General features: G+C 46.8%; 1 protein-coding gene across 3 annotated transcripts in view; it reads right to left on the bottom strand.

Annotated features, from left to right (window-relative positions):
• LOC116712619 (spectrin beta chain, non-erythrocytic 1-like) overlaps positions 1 to 23,939 on the bottom strand; it is a 78,214-nt gene that overhangs the window by 44,014 nt on the left and 10,261 nt on the right. Inside the window, exon 2 of one of the 3 annotated variants that reach the window (XM_032552422.1) lies at positions 10,515 to 10,782. In XM_032552422.1, the coding sequence (XP_032408313.1) occupies positions 10,515 to 10,662 (148 nt within the window). In that variant the 5' untranslated portion in view covers positions 10,663 to 10,782. Of the gene's footprint in view, positions 1 to 2,850; positions 3,643 to 10,514; positions 10,783 to 23,939 lie in introns of those variants that run through there. The other 2 variants (XM_032552423.1, XM_032552421.1) reach the window with 2 other exon arrangements.

The raw sequence follows: 23,939 nt of genomic DNA, 5'->3' as shown, positions 1-23,939 counted from the left end.
AGAGGAAGTTCTTACAGAGCAATAAGCAGCGCCTGCTGCTGCGCCGTCAGCCTGCTGGGAATTCAGCTGGCAACCTCTGGGCTCATGGGCAGGGGAGAGTTTATGAGCTGCAGCTGGGGAGATGCAGCTGGACTGCAGCAGCTTCTGCAGTCCAGAACTGATTCCTGAACCGATGTTCAGGAATCAGTTCAGGAATCGGGTCAGGAATCGGGTCAGGAACCGGTTCAGGAATCGGGTCAGGAATCGGGTCAGGAATCCTTCAGCTTTTATCCGTTTCCAGCCAGACGACGAGCAGGATGTCCCACACATCCAAAACTTCCTGAATTTCAGCTAAAACCTGCTGGAACTGGCTCAGTTTATCAGAAAAACTCAGTTTTCCTCCTGTTCCTGAACGCACCACAGGTTTTATACTAGAAAATAAAATGTTTCCAGGCCTGTTAGTTTCAGAAAAGAAATGCTCTAAATGTACCATTTACTGTTTTACAGAATCAAAACTGTAAACATAGAAACACGCAGCTAATCTGAATCAATGCATCATCATCATCATCATCATCATCATCGTCGTCTCCATTCTGGTTCTGACCCGTTTCCAGCACTGTAACTTTATTACCAACTTTTTAACAAATATTTTGGCTGATTAATTATTGAAATATCTCTGATCTCATGTTTTGTAAAAATAGATATTTTCTGATAAAAGCTTCCAGCTCCGTCTGGCTCTGGTCCAGAAGGTCCGTTTTGAGCCTCTGGTTGGTTCTGAAGGTCCGATCGATCAGAACCGCTGATTCCTCCGTCTAAATGTGGCCTGCTGGGAAGTTCACAGCTCAAAATGTCTCAGTTCTAGTAAAACCTTTCAGCCGGGTCAGCGCTGGGCTCAGCCAGCAGAACCTCCCAGAACTTATTTATGTGTTGCTGGTTCTGCAGATGTGATGAGGTTCTGACAGAACCAGAACCGGTGATGAACCGGGTCAGAGGTTTGTCTGTCTCTGGCTCCATGAAGCTACAGCGACTTTATTCACTGAAGGAACCAAAGTTCTGCTGAATTCACCAACAGCAGAAACGGTTCCACTTGGACCAGAACCAGGACCCACTAAACCCAGGAATAAGTTCAGACTGGACCCGACGGAGGCAGAACCGTTCTGTTGTCCTTCCAGAACCATGACTCTGTTCAGGGCTTTCAGCTCCAAACATCCAAACTGTGTTTCTCCTCCTAAATGTTCTGGTTCTGAAGGTCCAGTCAGGATTGGTGCCAAAACCACTGAAATATTATTCACAAACTGATTCAACCAGAACCAGAACACAACCTGTCGACCCGACCCGGTTCAGCTGCTACTTTACCAAGAAACTACATCAAACTACAGTGAGCCGCATCTCTGCAAAAACATTTAGTATGTGAACATAGAGGACATCCAACATCATCCAACATCATCCAACATCATCCATCATCATCCATCATCATCCAACATCATCCATCATCATCCAACATCATCCAACATCATCCAACATCATCCATCATCATCCAACATCATCCATCATCATCCAACATCATCCATCATCATCCAACATCATCCAACATCATCCATCATCATCCATCATCATCCAACATCATCCAACATCATCCAACATCATCCATCATCATCCAACATCATCCAACATCATCCATCATCATCCAACATCATCCAACATCATCCATCATCATCCAACATCATCCAACATCATCCAACATCATCCAACATCATCCATCATCATCCAACATCATCCAACATCATTCAACATCATCCATCATCATCCAACATCATCCAACATCATCCAACCATCATCCATCATCATCCATCATCATCCAACCAACATCCATCATCATCCAACCATCATTCAACATCATCCACCATCATCCAACATCATCCAACCATCATCCATCATCATCCATCATCATCCAACCATCATCCAACATCATCCAACCATCATCCAACCAACATCCATCATCATCCAACCAACATCCATCATCATCCAACCATCATTCAACATCATCCATCATCATCCAACCATCATCCAACATCATCCAACCATCATCCATCATCATCCAACCAACATCCATCATCATCCAACCATCATTCAGCATCATCCAACCATCATTCAACATCATCCATCATCATCCAACCATCATCCAACCAACATCCAACATCATCCAACCAACATCCGTCCATCATCCAACCATCCATCTGGTCAGCAGGTTTAAGGTTCTTTTGTCTCTTTTCTCTAATTAACTGATTAAATCGGCTGCTAATTATTCCAATAATCGATTAATGGTGATTAATCGATTGAGTCCTGGCTCACATGTCAGTGGAGCATCAGGCCTGTCGGCCTTCATCAGGAGGAAGACTCCAACAGGACCCGGAGGTTAAAGGTCACCCAGAGAGATGGTCATAATATTTATCTCTAATAACCTCCAGGATTCTCTGATATCAGTTTAAACCTGATTTCCAACCTGCAGATCCTGAACCGGATCGGAAACCAGATCAGAAACCGGATCGATTCCCAGACGCACCAGAAACGGTCCGGACCAAACGCGACAGCAGAGAAAAGTTCTGGTTTTGCTGCAGAACCCGACATGTTTCCTCTCTGAGGTTCACCAAACCGGAGGAGGAAGAGGAAGAGGAGGAGGAAGACGAAGAGCCCCAGCTGCCCTTCAGCAAGGCAGCTCCTGGTTTTATTAGAGCCACAGTGTGACGAAGAGGAGGAGGAGGAAGGGCGCGGTGGTTCACTCTGATAACGCTACAGCTGCTGACTCTCACACACACACACACACACACAGAACCCAGAGTTACAGCCTGATGAACCTCCAGAACCTCCTACCTTGCAGCTGCTTGAACCGTCCCTCCAGCTGGTTGTAGTTGAAGCCGGGCCCCGGGCTGGCGGCCCCCCTGCTGGGACTGGGGGCCCGGCCCGACCCGCCCGGTACCGGGGACGGGGTCCGGAGCCCGGCGTAGTCCAGGGGAGGGGCCAGGGGAGAGAGGGGGGACAGCGGGGCGCTCTGCAGCTCCATCACACCGGACCGGGCCCAGAGCCAGGCAGCAGCCGCTACAAGAGAAAGTTCTGGTCCGATTCAGGAGAATCGGGTCAGAGGAATGCAGCAGCAACTCCAGAGAAAAAGTTCTGGTCTGGTTCAGGTTTCCACTGGATCAGAACCGGTCCAGAGGTAGCAGTCACTCCAAGGAGAAAGTTTTGGTCCGGTTCAGGAGAAACGGGTCAGAACCGGGTCAGAGGCGGCCAGCAGTCACTCCAGGGACAAAGTTCTGATCTGGCCCAGGTGAAGGTCCAGTTCGGGTTTCCCCCGGGTCAGAACCGGTCCAGATGAGAACCGCTCTCCTCCTCAGAGGGACTGAGCTGCACAGAGGGCGAGCGAGGGACTCTCTCCCTCCCTCTCCCTCTCTCTCTACCCCCCTGGGGGCGAGGCAGGAAGCGCTAACTCAGCACGGCTGCCACGGCAACAGCACGCCTGGCTCTGCCTCCATCCCTCCAGCCGTCAGAACCAAACCTTCCCCCGAACTCGGACCGGCAGCCCCGCGGCGCTCCAGCTGAGGAAGAGGAGGACGAAGAGCGTGAGGAAGAGGAGGAAGAGCAGCGCTGCAGCAGAGCGTTAGCGTGGGTCTGAGCAGACGCTGCTGAAAACACCTTCAGACCCAGCCAGAGGGGGAGGGGCCACACGCTCAGCTGGCCAATCACAGCCCTCAGCTGCTGCATGATGTCATACCCTCATTAGCATAAGGGGCGGGGCCAAAGAGACTGGATCTGATCTGAATCTCAGATGTTTATCAGAGTGAATCAGAAATCTCAACTTTTACTTTCCATTTCAGGGGAAAGTTTATTTAAAGGAAAATTACAACAAATTGGAAACTTGAAGAAGAATAAAAGACTCAACTTCCTGTCACCATAACTAATTTTACTGGACGATAAACTGTCCCAGAAATCACTGCAATAACTAGAACCTTTTATTTTGAGTCCATTTTGAGGTACAACACACACAAGTATCCAAACTAAAACACAACCAAAAACAACAAATAAAATGGAAATGAAGAAAACACGACCAAAGCAGATCATGATCAGCTTTTCAGTAAATCACATCAAACTCACTGTTGGTTCTGTCAGCACGGATCTGGATCTGGAGGAATTTCACCAGAACTGTTCTGATCTGTTTCCACATCGTCTAGACAACGCAGACATTTAGAAACCAGCAGCAGAACCTCCAGAACCTCCAGGTTCTGGTATAGATTCTTCCAGTTCCACATCAAACATCCACTTGTTAGCTGTTAGCTTCATGTTAGCTTCACGAAGCTAACAGCTAACAAGCTGGACCCAGATGTTCAGCAGAAGCTGATCTGACAGGCAGAACGTTCTGGACCGACCCGGTAGGACCTGGTTCCGGTTCTCCTTTCTGGTTTGATGTGTTGCAGTGACAGAAACCCAAACGGAGCCAGAGTTTCCTCCAGGTGAGGCTTAGTTCTGGTAGTCTACTGATCGAATCAGAAACGGACCGGTCCGGATCCTAAATGTTGGTCCAGAACCATCAGAGAGCAGAAGAGCTGCTGGACCGGACCACCAGCAGGGAAACCAGGTCGGTTCTGATCAACATCCTGAGAACACCACGACGCTAATATTAGCAGCTGCTGTGGAGATGAGCTTCCTGTCTGGGTCTGACATCACTTCCTGTTTCCTCTGGTTCTCTGTCCAACACACACACACACACACACACACGGATGAAGAGGGAACAGGAAGCCGGTCTGGAGCTCTTGGAGCGCCGCTTCCTGTTACTGAGCAGACAAATAGGCGGAGGTCAAAGGTCACGACGTTCAGACAATAGCTGGAACAAAACTTCATGTTGACCCAAACAAACAGAGGGGTCAGAGGTCACCATGACTCCAAGCCACACCTCTGGATTCAACAGAATGACCTTTGACCTCCTGTGGATCATCCACCTGAGGACGGGCTGAGCTCACCTGGAGAACAGGAACGCTGTTAGCACAACGCCAGGGAAGGGTCAAAGGTCATCATCAGATGAAAACACCTCAGAGTCCCAGCAAATTCAACCCAACAAAACCCAAAGGTTCTGGTTCTGGATACAGGCCTCAGCTAGCAGGTCAAAGGTCACAATACTGAGCCAACATGGCTGCCAGGAAGAGTTACTTTACTGATCCTAAAGGGAAATTAAATGAGCTGAAGGAGGAAGGGTTCTCTCTCTAGGAACAAGATGGCGGCTGGACTGAACCCTGTGATGTCACAGCAGTGGGCGGGGCTTCTCTGGAGCCGGGCTCGGTGGTCTGGTTGTGTGTGAAACCACACTGGGCCAGGCTGGGCCGTCATGCTAGCAGAGCAGCTTCAGGATGGAGCAGACCTCTGGCCACACACCAGCACGGTGGTGGCAGGATGGTGATGTGGGCATTTATATGATAGCTTATCATTATCATCAGAGTTCTTTTCATGGTTCCATTTTCATTTATTATTGACACAATAAAACTGTTGGGCTTGTTAGTTTCACCATCTTCCTCTGCTGTTGGTTCAGTTTAGGTTCAGGTAAATTTACAGTATGATTAAAGCTCAGGGGTATTTAGTGACACTTCTTTATATGAATCGAGTCCTGAAGAAGTGGAAATGTTTCTGAAGATCAGCATTTGTGTTTGTGGAGCTCTGATTGCTGTGTCATGCAGTCACATCCATAAAGAACAAGTAATAAATAGTTTTTATCTCTTTTATTGTTGTTTTAGTATCACAACAACGTGATATAACGCAGACTAACGGATGGACCAACACCAGGCCAACACCAAATCATTTCATTCATTTATTGACTCTAAACTTCTAATCTGGAATAAATTAAAGTTCATGTGGTCCATCCAACTTCCTGTCCGTCAGCAGGAACTTCCTGTTCATCAGGAAGGAACTTCCTGTCTGACTATCAATCCCCCTACAGGTCAGGAATGAAGTGATGATCTTTGACCGGCAGATCAAACTGCAGCTCTGAGTCTGCAGAGAAGAAGAAGAAACCATCCAGATGTTTCCATCTAGGAGCAGTCTGACCCCCCCGCCCCTGATGGGGAGGTCAGAGGTCAGGCAGCAGCAAACAGACGGCAGATGGAGCAGACATTCTGAGAGCGCTCTGTTCTGCTGCAGTCATCTGCTCTCCTCGTGGCTCGGCCCCTCAGGGCGCTGCCAGCATCGAACCAAGCGCCCCTCTTCAGAGCGCCCGGGTCGGGTCGGGTCGGGTCGGGTCGGGCCGTCCAGAACCGCTGCACCCTGAGGCCGGTTCTGCTGAACCCGGCGACGCCCTCACCGGTCAAACATCCGCCAGCCGCTCGCTGAATTTCACACAGAGACGCCACCTCGGCCTGCGCAGCGTTCAGGGCATTCCAGGGAGGTCACGACCCCCAGAACCAGGGGGGGAGACCAGGGTCCACTGGGTCCAACCGGTCCACAGGGTCCCCCTCCCACACCACTGGAAACATGTCCCACTTTAATTCAGCTGCTGCTGTTCTTATTATCAGACTTTATTTACCCAAAGACAGCAGAACCGGGTCAGAACCGGGTTAGGGTTCTGCTGCTTTATCTTCCCCTTATCGGGAAGGACTTAAGGTTGAACCGGATACTGAAGTGTAGAAAAGGGAAAGCAGAGTTTATCTAATCTCATGTTGTAACATCCATCTGGGCTGATAAGAGCGTTCCTGACTGGGAGGAAGAAAAACTGGGAGAACTGGAGATAAAAGTCCAGGAAAACTGGGAAAAAAAACTGGGAGAACTGGAGATAAAAGTCCAGGAAAACTGGGAAACTGAGCAGTAAAGAATGAGGACCTGCAGCTTTCACTTCACCAACCAGGAAGAAAAACATTCCCAGCATTCCAACCTGTGGTATTCCAAACAGGAAGTGACACACAGTCCTCTCTGTGGGGAACCGGACCGGTTCTGGTTCTAATTATGGATCCACTGAGTGTCTCTTCAATAAACCAGACAAATTCTGATCCCTGAACATCTGATCCAAATGGATCCACACAGTCATTCCTGATCAGAACCGGGTAAATCGGACCTGGTTCTGATGGTAAACCAGAACCGGGTTTAGTTCAGTTTATTTATGTGGAACTGCTTCAGAACTGAACCGTCTGAACGAGACAAACGGATCCAGTTCAGTTCTGATCCGACTCCAAATCATTCCCGTTCAGTCCTGTTCTGGACAGTTAAACTCAGATTATGATGCTAATCCCAGCAGATTATATCAGGCTGAGGAACAAGAAGAAAGCTGCAGCAGAAGCAGAGCCGGTTCATCTGCAGTTTTGATGTAATGACCTTTGACCTGCCTCGTTGCTGAAACACAATAAACTGATGAACAGGAAACAGCTGAAGGTCATCCGGTGACCTTCTGATGGACAGAGAGTCTGTCAGAACCGAGCCATCGGGTCCGGATGAGAACCAGACCCGATGTATGCTGGATTATTTCCCAGCATGCATCTCACCCTGACGGTCTGAACTCAGAGCTGAAGCCGCTTCTCCTCCCACTCTGAGTGGAAGTCGATCAGGCTGCGTCTCCATGGTAACCAGTGGTGTAGTGTTGCTCAGGCTATCATATGGACCACACACACACACACACACACACACACACACACCATCAGCTTTCAGGCTAATAAAAGGTCTGAATGGCTGCATCGGGTCCAGAGATGTTCTGATTGGTCCAAACTGTCAGTTAAAGGGACAGTCAGACATTTTCTACATGATGATTAAACGTTTTCCTCTCCTGATGTTTAGATTCAGAAGCAGAGCTGATAGTCAGAAACATCTACAGAGAAACTTCTCAACAGCTGAAGAAACTCTGAGAGGGAAATAAAATGTTTACTGCGACAATCTGTCAACATCAGGATTTCTGTTAGATTCATAAACACGCAGACCTTCATGTTTCTGGTTTTGTTGGACTCTGTAGTTGCAGCAGTTGCTCTGTAACATCTACTGATCTCTGTTGTGAACAGTGTGGCTCTACTGGGATTCACAGAGTCCTGCTGATGAATCCCAGTCTGGACTGGTGAACGATGAGCCGATACAGAGATTAACGAAACGAGGAGCGACCCAAAATTGGGTCTCTGTCTCTTTAAGAAGGAGACAGAGAGTGGGGACGATGCTCACCTGAGCCGTTGTGCTCAGCAGAGTGGTTGCCATGGAGACTAAAGGATTTCTCAATAATTCGATGAGGGGATAGCATCGTAACATGATCTAAAGCTAAGAGAAGCAGGTTTTTCATGTTACTGTCCCTTTAAGACTCTGGGTTCTGCTGCAGCGCCAAGGCAGGAAGGATGCCGGTTCAACTCCAGGAGGAGGCGGAGCTTCAGGCTGGATCAGGTCCAAGGAAACCAGGAGCAACAACAGCGTCTGGATTCTGAAAGGACCCATTGTTCCAGCTGATCGGACCCGTTTCAAGAACCAGGTGTTACCGAAACAGAAACCAGCCGCTCAGCTCATGAACCAGGGTTCTGACCGAACCAGGGTTCTGATCGGACCAGGGTTCTGATCGGACCAGGGTTCTGACCGGACCAGGGTTCTGACCGGACCAGAGGGACACCCACTGACTGGTTGGTTCCCAACAGACCGGACCGGTCCTCAGGTCCAATCAGAGCTTCCAGCAGAACATTCTCCAGCTAATCAGTTTAGGAAGCAGAAAGATGATTTAATGAGAGCTGAGCGCCGGGCCCTGGGCCCCGCCCTGACCCCCCTGTAAACAGGCTGCTGCATATTTAACACGACAGGACGCTGAATTATTTAGAGCACACACACACAGTCACACACTGATACACACACAGTCACACACTGATACACACACACAGTCACACACTGATACACACACAGTCACACACTGATACACACACACAGTCACACACTGATACACACACACAGTCACACACTGATACACACACACAGTCACACACTCAGAGGAAGCATGTGAGCTACCAGCGGCGGCGGCCGACCCGTGATCCGCATCAGACTGATGAAGAGGAGTTATTGTTGCTGTTTGGACACGATGAAGATGGAGCAGCAAAAAGACTGAAAACACAACCTGAGATAATCTGGATTATAATCTGGATTATTCCTGACAACCACTAATAAAATAATCCCAGATAAACGTTCAGGTCGACCAGCAGGGATCAACTGGAGGAACCAGACATGAAGTTATTATTCACTGGTTAATAAACAATAATTACATAAAAACCTGAACAGAAAACTCAGATTCATGATGTTTATGGGAATATTTTGTCTAACTATGGATAATCTGAGGATAATCTGGGGATGTTGGTTCTCCTGCAGCTCACTAGCGCCCCCTACTGGACTGCGCTGTGTGACTCCTGCAGAGCTGATGAAGCTGCTCTCAGGTTAAATCTGTTCTGGATTCAGAGCTTCAGCTTGAGGAGCAGAAAGCTTGTTAAACTCAGAACCACTACTGTTCAGAACCACCACCGTGCTGCAGCTGGGAACTGAGAGAAATCAGGAAACCAGCCACAGAAACCAAGATTAACTCCAGCTTTACCTCAATAACAAGTTAAAGAGCTTCTGCTGAGGAGATGCATCTCAGTTCTGTGACATCATGTGACCCAAACAGCTCCAGAACCTTCCTGTTACCGGGCAGAACCAGCAGGTTCCTTTAATCAGTCTAATTTCACTCAGGTTTGGTTTAATCTGCTGAACATTTGGATAAATATGTTTATCTCCAATCTGATCCTGATCTTCCAGAAAAACTTTAACCACCATAAAAAACCTTCCTGTTCCCAGTTTCATGCCTCATGTAAGCCTGGGGTTCCCAAAGTGGGGGTCAGGGACCCCCAGGGGGCACGAGACACCAAGCAGAGGGTCCAATGATGATTTCAGAATCCTCATGATCCCTGAGCTTTATGGAGAGCTTAAATATGAAAACACTTAATGAAAAACCTTATCATGTGAAATGAAGTTAATTAATGTCTCATTAAATATTGAACTATAGCTCTTAAATTATGAAATAAAAAGTCCAACAAATTCATAAAAACTGTAATTTAAATCTATATTCATGTATTTATTAAATAAATAGAGAATTAAGTAAATAAATTCATGTGGGTCACCAGGTTACCAATAACTGTTCAGCTCTCTGGTCCTGTTTTCTGGCAAAGGGTGCAAAGTTTGAGAACCTCTCCTCTAGAGGGCGCTGAGCATGTAAATGAGTAGAAACCTGACTAGAAATCAACCAGAAGAAGAAGAACTACCAGCAGGATAACTAGAGATGAAGGAAGGCTGAGGATTAAATCATTTTCTCCTCCAGCGGATGAAGCTGGAGGCTCTCAGGACCCAGAGTTACCTCAGGTTACCTGGGTAAGTTAACCTGACCAGCTGGTTAACCTGACCAGCAGGTGAACCTTACCAGCTCAGGACGGAAACAGCAGAATCGGAGGGGAGAGTTTAAAGAGACAGGACTCAGAATATTCTCATCCCAGTCTAACCAACAGCCCCAGTATAACCAGCAATCCTACCTGCCAGCGCCTTGATGCGTGAGCGCTCAAAGAGGCGGGCCGAGCTGTTCTCGTTGTCCCAGTCATCGGCGTCCCAGCGGTTGTTGACGCCGTCGCTGTACTGCTGCTGGATCTCCATGTGTTCGAACTCCGCCGCCACCGACGTCATGATGACCTCGCCGTGACTCCGCCCCCGCCCGCTGCTCCGCCCACCTGTTACCTGCTGCGGGTTTCAGCGGGACCCTCTGAGAGCGGCTCTGATTGGCCGGCCGGGACGACTGCAGGAAACCTGCAGAGACAGAGAGATGGTCAGTGAAGCACGGGGGAGGAGGAGTGATGTTGCGGGATCCATACTGACCACCATCAGCTCCTCTATTGACCAAACTGTTCTAGAGTCCAATACAACCACTGACACAACAAACTGGGCCATCAGAACCCAGCAGCACAACAGAACTGATGGAAATGTGTAGAGATGGCCTAGTCAAAGCCCAAACCTCTAACTGAAACACTGACAAACTGAGGTGGGAGAGCTGAGCAGGAACCTCAGTGAGCTGATCTGGACCAGAACCACAGAACCAGGAGCTGCTGGATCATGGAGTGTACTTAGTTTACTGATGGGTGACTTAGTTTACTGATGGGTGTACTTAGTTTACTGCAGCAGCCTCCCAGGTCAACATCTGGTGATTTTTCTATACCTGGTTCCCAGTCATGTGACTGCAGCTCTGCTCTGTGATTGGCTGCAGCCTGACTCTAACCTACAAACGGCTCTTCCTGGGCGCTGAGGGAGCGCTGCCCCCTGCTGGTGAAACCAGGTCACTGCAGGACATCAGAGCAGCAGGATGAAAGATGGTAGTGCAGAGATGCAGTTTGTGCTGTTGCTAGGCAACATTCAATCTTATTTATAAACTGTAAAGCGTCCTGGTTGGTAAACAGAGCCAGAGTTCCTCTGTGAGGAAAGAGACAGAAGTACAAAAAGAAAGACAGAATGATGTAAAGAAAGAAAGAACTAAAAAAGAAAAATGTACAGAAACAGAAACGTTCGTTATTTTTTCCTCTTTATTCAGCTCCAGTTGATCAGATTCAGTTTTTCAGTTTAAATTTTCTTTGCGACGTTTGAGTCATCAGACTCTTCATCGACCTGAGCTGCACCTGAGGCCCCGCCCACTGATCCTCAAACCGTCCAATCAGAGTAGCCGACTGTCAGAGCAGGAAGTGAAGCGGCTGGGACACTTGGTGACTTCCTCCCACTCAGAGCTCAGCAACCAGTGAGTGGAGCTGCTGGTGTTGCTACGCTAAAAATATGCCGATGATGATGGTGGGACCAGAACACACACATACACACACACACACACCCACACACACACACAATCTAGGCGCCATGACAACTGCCTGCAGTAGTAAAGCGTTTCTGCAGTTTGGAGATCTGGACTCGGTTCTGATGACATCATCACATTTATGTGTCAGAACAAAATGAACCAGACTGAACATCAAAGGGGAAATGAAGGCCTCTGATTGGTTAATCTGCAGCGTCTCCTGAAATATGGAAATAAATATTCATCTGTTCGGTTCTACAATTTAGTACAAATGTAAAAATGATTTCAACTTCATCTCTACAACCAATGGAAAAGTTGTTCTTTTCACTAATAAATAGAACTGGATCAGAACCTGATCAGAAGATGAATCTGTGTCTGAGTGGTTCCACTTTTCAAAATAAAAGAATATACGAGTCCCGACGTCTGTCCCTGTAGCCATGCTTTACTACTCTGAACCAACTGGATCCTACATTTCCCATGATGCATCACTGATGCCCCCAGATCTGATCCAGGTCCAGATTTTCCTCTGAGGCTTTTTATAAATCTATGATCAAAAGAAGCTGTTATTTCTGAACTCTTCCTCTTCCTCCTCTTCATCCTCAGCTCCTCATCCTCATCATCCTCCTCATCCTCAGTTTAAAGCGTTAGCAGCAGCTTTAGCGGGTCGGGTTATTTCTGACCAGGGAGACTAAAGGATGTTTCAGAGACAATGCAGCGTGAAGATCAACATGATGAACAGAGCAGAAGAAACTCATCAGAACCGGATCAGAACCAGATCATCAACCAGCTGATCTCTGAGGACCAATCAGAGAGCAGACAGATCAAACTGATGGAGGATCTGATTGGTTCAGGTTCATGAGTTCAGTTGAACCTCAGAAAGTTCAGGAACCAGAACCGGTTCGGTCCGTCCTGTCTCTGTCCATGTCCTCAGTAAACCAGACATTACCCTGCAAAATGCCACGTCTCCATGGTAACGCCATCCCAGCATGCACTGCGGCAGCAGCAACTCACCAGGCTGCCGACAGCGGCACAAAGACCCGACTGGAAGACGAACTTTAACTGGGCCGGAGGCCAGAGTTTAACTGGGAGCACTGGTTCTGGAGAACATTTCTAACCTCCGGTTCTGATCCAAACTATGATCAGCTGAGCCTGCAGGTTCTGTGGTTCTGATCCGAGAGAACAGAAAGCTCTAAGGCTCTTTCACGTTTCAAGCATCAGCTGATTGCCATGGCAACCGAAGCACTGCAGAAACCCACGCCGCTCTCAGCCGCCCACGCAGCTCTCCAGAACCGCTCGCATCAGAGCAGAACCTCCGGCTGCAGCAAGAGCACACGGGTCGGTTCTGATGGTTACCATGGAAACGGTTCCCCCATGTTCTGCCGATCCAAACTGAGCTTTACTTCGTTACTGGACCCGTCCAGAACCAGACGGGCTGCTGCAGGTCCCACTGAGGTCCGCTCAGCCTTCACCGCACTGCGCTGCTGGTTCTGGAGAACTGGGTCGGAGAGGAGGCGGGATGTCATCCATCACTACCTCTGCAGCTTTAACTAGGCCACAGCCACCCATGTAGGACAGCAGCAGCCATCTGACCCGGTACCAGCAGAACCACACCGACCCAGAGCAGGAGGAGGACGCTGATGGACCAGAACCTCCAGAGACCCCGATCCTCTGGTTCTGATCCAGAAGCTGCTGCCACACAGAGACAGAAGAGAGGAAATGACCCAAAACAGATGTAACCATGGAAACCATGCCCGCTTTCAGCAGGCAGCTGAGCAGGTTCTACTGGGCCGACAGCCGGACCACAGAGTCGACCAGACCGGAGCAACAGAACCAGAGCAACTGAACAGGAGCAACAGAACCGGGTCTCTGAGTTTAAAATGAGTTTCAGTCCAAACATGGTTCAGCTGCTGCATGTTCAGCAGAGCAGGAACCAGTTAGAACCAGTTAGAAAATTACAGTAGCAGTCAGATCCAGTTGGACCCAGAACCTCCTCCCTCAATCCTCTGCAGGACTCTCTCCCTGTAATCAGGTTAGCTGCTCCCTGCTAATGCACTTAGCGGTTGCTATGGTTACCGCGATGAATGGATAGATAAACGGGGCAGAAACAGAACCGGCCCTGAAGTTCTCACTGACTCCTCTATAAAAACCAAAGAACTTTCTGGATCCGACCATTCGGTTCTGATGAACTTCACTGATCATCACTAATAAATCAATCAATAATCTATCAATAGTCTGTGATTACTAACTAAACTCCTGGTCCAGTGAGGGACACCGAGGCAGAACCTCCTGCTCTATGAGGAGATACCAGAGCCGTCTGGATCCGACCGGTTCTGATCCAAACTGTGAAAAAACAGAACCAGATCAACAGAAAGAGGCTGAGATGTAAAATAATAAAGTTACTGGTGTTACTGGTCTTAATGGTGTTACTGGTGTTTACTGGCTCTCCAGTTTGATAAATCAAATCATTAATCAATAATATATAAAATAAATAAATACAAGAAAATAAATTTTTTTCTTGTCTTGAAACATTAAATGTACATTAAATTATGGAATCGTGTAAATATGTTCTTTAATAAAACACTGTCAAAGGGTCTGTTCATCCATGTCAATATAAAAACTATCAGAATCATTTCTATCAAATCACAACATTGTGCTCTTTATTCAGAAATCCCCCAAAACAATTAAATAATTCCATCAAAAGTTAGAAACTCTGACTTCAGTCATTTATTAGTGTGTGTGAGAAAATGTGTCAATGACAGGAATTAACTTAAAATACTTAGTAGAACGGCACTTTGTGAAGTTCGGTCCATTTACTTGTGTTAGCTTACTGGAACACAGACCACATTCAACATGGCGGACGCTGTGACGTATCACAGCAACGGGCCGACCCGCTCCATGAGGCGTCTGCGCGTATTCATGTCTATGGAAAAACTCCAAAGTGGGCGGAGCCAAGAGACGGGCTCCATGCTGCTAATGGATCACATTCATCGATCTATGCTAACCATGCTAGCTGTTCCTCCTCCTGACTCGCCACCAGGGGGCGTGTCTGAGTGAGAAGATACCTGGAGGCGGGGCTTAGTGACACTGACCAAGCTGGACCGCTGGAACCAATAGGAAAATTCAGCTGCAGTACCACCGTTCAAGCCACAGAGGGCAGCACTGAGCAGACTGGAAAAATATGGCAGAACTAAACTAACGTACATCCACAGAAACAAAGACAGAACCCTGAAGGAACAACTTATAAAGTTTATCAGCAAATAAAGTTGATGTTGGGGGTTAGCTAATATCTAATTATCTATATGGGGCGACTGTGGCTCTTTGGTAGAGTAGTCGTCTTGCAATCGGAAGGTTGTAGGTTCGATTCCAGCTTCCTCCTGCCACATGTCGATGTGCCTCTGGGCAAGGCACTTAACCCCAAATTGCCTACCGATCTGCGTATCGGTGTATAAATGTGTGCGTGTTTGTGAATGTGACTCTAGTGTAAAGCGCTTTGAGTGGTCAAAAATGACTGGAAAAGCGCTATATAAGTTCAGTCCATTTACCATAATTCATTAATTATAGATTATCTCAGTGGATTAAACACCTGATGGATTATGGTAGGTCTAGACCAGGGGTCTCAAACTCCAGTCCTCGAGGGCCCAGTCCTGCAACTTTTAGATGAGCCTCTGCTGCACCACACCTGAACAGATCATTAGGTCATTAGCAAGGCTGGGAGAACGGATCTACACCAGGAGGAGGTCATTAAGTCATTTCATTCCAGTGTTTTGTACCTGAGGCACATCTAAAAACTGTAGGTCTGCAGCCCTCGAGGACTGGAGTTTGAGACTCCTGGTCTAGATGTTTACAGTCTGAGGATCAGAACCGTTTCCATGTTTACTACAACACCCTCCTGGTTGCCTAGCAACAGACATTAAAGTCCTGTTAACAACATGTATCCACAGCACCAGGTAAGACGCTCATTAAGACCAGCAGCCAATCAGCGACTCCTCTTCACCCAGAGGTGAGGAAGACTACTTCCTGCAGTTCACAGTGAGCATCAGAATGAAGAAGAACGAGGATCCAACTGACTTCTGGTTCTGCAGGAGTTTTCTTCCCCACTGTCGCCTCATGCTTGATCTGCAGAGGAAACGACTCGGTCCAATCAGCTGCAGACTTTTAAATAAAAAGGTGTTTGTCTTTTAATCTTGTTTTTATTTTCTGTCTAGTTCTAACATTATTATAAACAAACTTAAGGTTATAAGGTTATATATATAATCAACTGAACCAAACTAAATAGCATTATAACGAGGATTTTATAAACTTCATGTTGTTGGATCTCATTTCATTCTGAAGGTTTCTAATGATCCGCATGCTGGTTCTGTCAGAGGGCCAGACGGACCCAAACGGTTCTGAACGGGTCGCAGACGTTCAGTCATTTCCAGGGGCCCTCTCTGCTCCATCATGTGAGAAAACATCCAACACACTCACACACACTCCTGATAACAAAGAGTGAAGGAATAAAGTCTGAAAGCAGAGGAATGTGTCGGCAGCCAGAGAGGATGAGATCACGGGAGAGAGAGAGAGAGAGAGGGAAGGGCGGGCGAGAGGGAGGGCGATCGAGGAAGGAGAGAGAGAGCTGACCTGGTTTCCATCTGTTAATAACATCTGATCTGCAGCAGTCAGACTGTGATTGCTCCCACATGGAGGGAAGCTAAAAGCTGATAGCTGCTTAATTATTAATACCAGCTGCAGGAAATCAATACCGATCAATACCGATCAATGCATGTAAATAAGAGAAGGTGTCCACTGGGTGGGTCCAGGTCGGAACCAGCATCCGGTCTGGATGGAAACCAACACAGTCTGAGGAAAATTCATTACATTAAAACATGCAAATAAACACATTTAGTTCTTTAAAGAAAGAAAATAAACATTTCAGGAATAAAAGTCAACAGATTCATTCCTTTAGTGAACCTTTGATCATTTACAGCAAAGGATGAATCTGCAGCTAAAAGGTCCAAACAGGAACATGTGAAAAGTTCAGCTGAACATCAGTGCAGAACTGATCTATTGATTAATTATTGGATTAATCGGTTAATAACTGGATCCAAAAGGTGATTAACAGGAGATTCTGGGATCAGGTTTACAGACAGAAGGTTTTTACCTTAAATGTGAAATATTTCTATCTATTGTTCAGTTTTAACTGTGTGATTCTGTCAGCAAAAGTTTTTACCAGTCAGTTAATCGATTACTGAATTAGTTCATAATTATTTCAAAAACAATAATAAAATAACACTCTGCTTTCTGATTGGACAGCTTCAGTTAGAAACAGAAACTGATCCAGGACACTTCAGGGTCTCACAGAGTGTGGGAACTTTGAGCTTTTGGAGGAACATTAGTACAGATACTGGTTCCGTAGCTTTTAATGGGCTAACTGGGTTAAACCCATAAAGGAACCTTCCTGTTTCACCAGTAAAAATAATAATAAATCTGTTTTCTAAAGTTTTATATGACGATGCAACAAAGTAGAAAAAATATATATTTGATCATTTTCTCCTCCATGAAACAATCAGTTTACAGACAGACCGACATGTGCAGCTCCAGCACAGCAATCACACACACACACGCCGTCTAATAACGTCATACACACACACCCACACGCGCACACACACACACGCCGTCTAATAACGTCATACACACACACGCCGTCTAATAACGTCACACACACACACCCACACACACGCTGTCAAATAACGTCACACACACACACGCAGTCTAATAACGTCATACACACACACACGCCGTCTAATAACGTCATACACACACACCCACACGCGCACACACACACACGCTGTCTAATAACGTCACACACACACACGCCGTCTAATAACGTCACACACACACACGCAGTCTAATAACGTCACACACACACACGCCGTCTAATAACGTCACACACACACACCCACACGCGCACACACACGCCGTCTAATAACGTCACACACACACACGCAGTCTAATAACGTCACACACACACGTGCCGTCTAATAACGTCACACACACCCCATGAACATAATGACTTCCTGCTGTTTGCTTCATGGATTCATCAGCTGGAAAACTGAACCTCTGACTGAACATGGAGCTTCAGTTCTCTGGTTCTGTTCTCTTCAGGCTGACCAGAACCGAGCCGGTCCAGAACCAGAACCAGCCGAGTTAAAGCAGCCGGTCCAGACAGACAGACAGACGGTGGCAGCATCAATAAGTCATGCGGTCAGATTTACTCAGTGAGGCGAATTGTTTTGTTCAGACTGAACCCAGACAAAGAGAACCAGAACATTAACAGGTTCTGATTGGTTCAGGTTCACTAGAATCAAGTTTTAATGTTTAATGAAATTAATGCTGAACAGAACCAGAATCTCTCAGATACACATCAACATTTATGGGATTTATGGAGAAAATGTTTCTTTTAAACTCAACGTCCAATCACAGAAGACCCGACTGTCAGTCACTAGATTAAACTAATTATAATAAAAACAATTTTTTATTCTGATTTTCCTTTAACTTACAGTCAGAAGCTAAACTGAAATAAATCCGGTTAGTTTGAGAGTTTTTCTGTCTAAAGCCTGAAATGTTCCCCGTTTCTCAGATGAGCAGAAAAAATCAGACGTGAAGCTTCAGCTGTGTTAGCCTCCGTTAGCTCCCATTAGCCTCCGTTAGCTCCCATTAGCCTCTCACGGGGGGTTGCCGCATGTAGCCTCCGTAAGCCTCCATAGTCCCGGTAGCTTCATGCCCATAGCAGCCAATGACACGGTGGTGTTTCTTGCAGCATCAGATGGTGCGATGTCATGCATGAAGATGATTTTGCTACTGAAGGTTAGCTTCTGTTAGAATCAGTTACCCCCCGTTAGCTCCTGTTAGCCTACGTTAGCCCCAGTTAGCCTACGTTAGCTCCCGTTAGCGGCAGTAAATCCATATTTGATAGCTTCCCTGTGCATTATTGATGTGGCCGTGTTAGCCTGCTCATGCGTGTCTGAAGATCCTGAACGTTACTCAGGACCAGCTGCAGCGTTTCTGCTCCACACTCACTGATATTAATAATTAATAAACGTCCTGAGCGCTGAACGCAGCTCGTCAATAGCAGCAACACTTTGATCCAACAGCAGCTTAATGTTCTGAACAGCTGGTAGTTTATTCACGTAGCTCCAGATTTACTGGTTAAACTGGTTTCATGGTTGGTTTATTAGGATTCCTGGAGGAGTTTTTATTTAATTTCTATTCATTTATTAATCTGAAGCTCTTTTAAAGTTTTATTTATTATTCTTTTACTAATATTTAATGTTTTATTGATCTCTAGATTGTTGAATGTGATGCAGAAGTTTGCTGCGGACCAACAGAGAGGTCAATGCTGCTGAAGTGGGCCGGGCCTGGTTCTGTTCTGAACACAGGAAGCCTGTCTCACTCACACACACGCACACACACACACACACACACACACACAGGCAGGCAGGGTGTGTGTGGGGCTGAAGAGGTTTGCATCGTGAGAACATTGATGTTTCTGTTCAGAAAGAAATCCTGGTTCCCACTGTGGACACAGACAGGACGTCCAAATATGGACATGTTGACTGAATCTGAGACGCTGTGACATCACAGCCGATACCAGGATAAACGGTTCTGGGTCCAGAACCAGAACCACGAGGAAAACATCCAGAACAAACTAACCTGCTGAGGATCAGGAAACATTCAGGATTTATTCTCTGATGTTTCACTGAAGCTGAAACCAAAAGTTTCTCCTGCAGAACCAGAAATAAAAATCAAACCTGATCACTTCCTGGATAAGGACCCAGATTTATCCTCAGGTTCTGGTTCTGGACCACGGGTCGTCATGACGAGGAGCAGACAATCCCTGGAAACCCAGCAGAACTCTCCAGGTTTTCCTGGAATGTGTCTGAAGCTCAGCCTAACGGGCCGGACCGGACCGGACCGGACCGCCCTGCTGGGTCCAAACTCCCCGCTGCTCTTCCTCCCATTATGAAACTAAAGAAACAACGGACCGGGTTGGACTGGGCCGAGCCGGGTCCTCCTCCTGTCCAAACAAACAGAGCCCAGCCTCTGCACCAGCAGAACCAGAACCGACCCAGAACTCCTCTCAGGGAGCTGCTTGTTTGTTTTAACGAGCCTCCAGGAATGCTTTACATCAGGAAAGGTCAACGGTCAGCTGGCTGCAGGTTTTAAAAGCTGTATCAGATGGACCCAACAGGAAGTTCTGACAGAACCAGCTAATTGGACCCGTTACAGTAACTAATGCAGCTGGACGATAAATCACCCAGGAGGTTTTATGATAAACGACAATATTGTTGTTTATCCAGTAATTTACACCTTGTTCCAAATTATTATGCAAGTGATATTTTCTCAGGTTTTCCTAAATGTTCAATGCAAATGATGGTCAGTATAATCTTCAAGTCATGAACTATTACAGTATAAATCTAATTTTACTGAACAAAGATCCCCATGACAACAGGATGTCTTTCAAAAATAAAAAACTCAAAATGTTCCAAATTATTATGCACAGCAGATTTTCCAAACATTTTATGGATTATAAAGAACTGCAAACGGTCATTCTGTGAATGTGCAGCATTAAGTGTTCACATGTACTAAAATCAAAAGCTATTTCAATCAGAACCATCTTAACAGACCCAGTTCCATGTTAACTTTGGACCTTCTCTGGTATCACAGCACAATTCTTCATCCATTGAACTTGTGAGTTTGTGGAAAGTTTCTGCTGAATTTCTCTGCAGGATGTCAGAAAACCTTCCCAGAGCTGCTGGTTGATATGAACTGGATTCAGATCTTCTGCTTGAGGAAACTCCAAAGGTTCTCAGTAGGGTAGAGGTCAGAGGTCAGAGGAGGATGGTGACCACACCATGAGTTTCTCCCCTTTATGCCCATAGCAGCCAATGACACAGAGGTTTTCCTGGGAGCATCAGATGGTGGATTGTCATGATGAAGATGATTTTGCTACTGAAGGTTCGGCTCTTCTTTTGGAACCATGACAGAAAGTGATCAGTCAGAAAGTCCAGATACTTTGCTGAGGTCATTTTCACACCATCAGGGCCGACCAGCTCTCTCTCTCTCTCTCTCTCTCTCCCCATGATTTCGGCCCACAGCATGACTCCACCACCTCCTTGCTGACGTCACAGCCCTGTTGGGACGTGGTGGCCGTCCACCACCGATGCACTACTGCGTCCATCTGGACCATCCAGGGTTGCACAGCAGTCATCAGTGAACAAGTCTGTTTGAAAATGAATCTTCATGTCCGGCTGGGCCCACTGGGACCGGTTCTGCTTGTGAGATCTGGTTAGGGGCCCAATAGTAGGTTGATGCACCTCAAGCCTCTGGAGGATCCTCCACCTTGAGGCTCCAGCAGATTCAAATCACTGTTTGCTGCTTTAAGGGCATTTTAACAGCTGCTCTCTTAACCCCATGAATGTGTCTAACAGAAACCTTCCTCATTCTGCCTTTATCTCTACAAACCCATCTTTGTTCTGAATCAGCCACAAATCTCTTCAGAACCATCAGAACCGCATCATGTCGCCTCCAGCAGAATTTCTCCCATCAGCCCGTGGCCCAGTCAAAGCGCTGTGGGGAAACCCGTCCTCGGTGGACAGACGCAGCGATTGTGGCTGCAGACGGCGACTCCTCTGGACGGCGCCGGCGGCCCGGTTCTGTTCCCATTCTAATCGGATTAGACTCAGAGATTCTTCTGGTTCTGGTTCCTCCCAGCAGGATGAACTCCCTGTGACCCGCAGGGTGCTGGGACACAGACTGCTACAGCTGCAGAAACGCTCCAACAGCAGAAGAACTTTCTGTTACAGCAGGAGACAAGATGGCTGCCGACTAGGCCTGTCACGATAGCAAATTTTGCTCAACGATTAGTTGTCTCAAAAATTATTGCGATAAACGATAATATTGTTTGAAGACCTTTTTACACTGATCTAATGGAAATGATGTAATAATGATGTGATTTCCTGCCAAAGATAGATACACTTTATTTTCAAAAGAATATTTAACACTGGAACTGATAAACAAAATAAACAAAACAACCAAAAACAAAAATAAAATGGATTCTCAGTCTCCATTAACAAAAAACTCACTTGAAAAAAAAACTAAACAACATAAAGCCAAAGTGGAAATAAATACTGCATTCAACCAAAAGATTATGAAGTCTGTATATTATGTTGCCCTTCAGTAATAATTAGATTTAAATAGAGAAGATGGGCACATCGACTACCTGATGCAATAATTCACACTACATGATTTTTTGCTCCTATTTTTCCCCTTACAACAATCTTAGATCGTTGGTCTTTCTAAGATTGTGTGGTGTGTTACGGTAGATCATCGTTGCCGCTCTGATCTAAATCAGGGGTTTTCCCGACTGGGATCTTAACTCAACCTGTTGAATGTGACAGGCAGCCAATCAGAAAGCGCGGATTCCCCTTAGTGTTTTCTGAGGGGAAATTATGGAGGGGAATCCCAAACAGCTGACACGGCACAACCCGAAGTCCAGCGGACATCGGAGATGATATGTGGAAACAACATTAATGTTTATTCAACATGCAAAGAATATAGAAATGACAAGAGGAGGAGTTGGAGCGAAATTGCTACCGCAGTTGATAAACCCGGTAACTTTTCAGCTGTTCTTCGTTAACGTGACATAAATAGGTTCTAATGATTTTCATTCAGTCAGGACTTTACGCTGACACTAGCCACATGCACTGCAGGTAGATTGTAGTAAAGCATTGATTAATGCCTGGTTTTAAAATTAGTTCACTGAACTTGTAGCCATTATTTTGTGCCCATTGTTGGACACCACACGGCAGGAACGAACCCGATGGAACCGTTATACCTAGGATTTCTGTCGGCTAATGTGTGGGTCTGTCAGGTTTTGAAAATGGGCCGACAATCGGCCGACAGCTCTAAGATCGTGTCTCTGCGCTGGGCTTTACACTAAGGAAATGAGGAAGGGAGGGTCAGTGGAGAGCACCGGAGTTGAGCCTTTTTTCATTCAGTGTCATTAACAGAAAGAGAAAAAGGCCGGAAGAGACGATAGTGCCGATAATTAAAATGGCGTCGATAGTTTTAATTTAGTACGATTAATTGATTTACCGTTTATCGCGACAGGCCTACCGCCAGCTGCTCCAGATCAACAGAGGTCAAGAGGTTGTCCTCATCCGTCCATCTGAGGAGGACGAGTCTCTGCTACAGGAGCCTGAGAGGGACATGTTCATGTCCTCCTGCTGAGGGAACCGACCTGGACCCGTCCTGGTTCTGGTTCTGACCCAAAACCATTTATTTCTCTAAAACGTTACTAAATACAACGAAAAGGTTTAATAGGAGACGGATCATCTGATGGAAACGCAGCGCTCTGACCACGAACAACCAACCAGGAGGCGGGGCTTAGCATCGACAATCATCCTCATGTACGCACTGCTAATGTGGTAATGGCAGAGAAACAAGTTTCATACTGTAGCTTTAATGTTCAGCCTGAAACCAGCCCCTCCCCCTCCTGTTGCTGCTCCAGTGATCTGGAGTTCAGCCTCCAGAGAGAGAGAGGAGAAAAGGAGTTTGTATAGGAGGAAGCTCCAGAACGTTTCCTTCATAAACTCTCTCTCTGTAATTAGCCTCTGTCTGCTCCACCCTTCATCTTCATCCTCCTCCTCCTCCTGTCAGACCAGATGTCTCCTCTCTGCCTCCACTCGCCCTGCAGCAGTTCAACCTGCATCGCCATGACAGCGCTCCGGCCCGACCTTTAGGGACCAACATGAAGCCCACGGGCCGCTGGTTGCTAGGCAACGCCTCCATGTGGGGAAAACCGGGCTCCATCAGATGAAACATCATGAAAAATAAAAACTGTAAACACTCATAAAATGTTTAAACCCGTCTGGGTTACAGAAGGCCTCAGCATGGCAACGCCTGGTTGTCATGGTAACGGGGCCCGCTGCTGCTGTCCAGCAGAGGGCGCTCTCAGAGGCAGATCAGGTCAGGCTGTGCAGCACTCCACACCGAACCAATGCAGGCTGGTGGCTTCAGGAGGAGGAACAGCTGCATGGCTGCTTTTAATGCAGCAGGGAAATATGGCAACCCTACAACTATGGCAAACCGT

The sequence above is a fragment of the Xiphophorus hellerii genome, chromosome 22 (genome assembly GCF_003331165.1).
Source record: "Xiphophorus hellerii strain 12219 chromosome 22, Xiphophorus_hellerii-4.1, whole genome shotgun sequence".
NCBI lineage: Eukaryota > Metazoa > Chordata > Actinopteri > Cyprinodontiformes > Poeciliidae > Xiphophorus > Xiphophorus hellerii.
The sequence above is the reverse complement of the archived record's forward strand: the minus strand, read 5'-3'. Positions and strand labels throughout refer to the sequence as shown.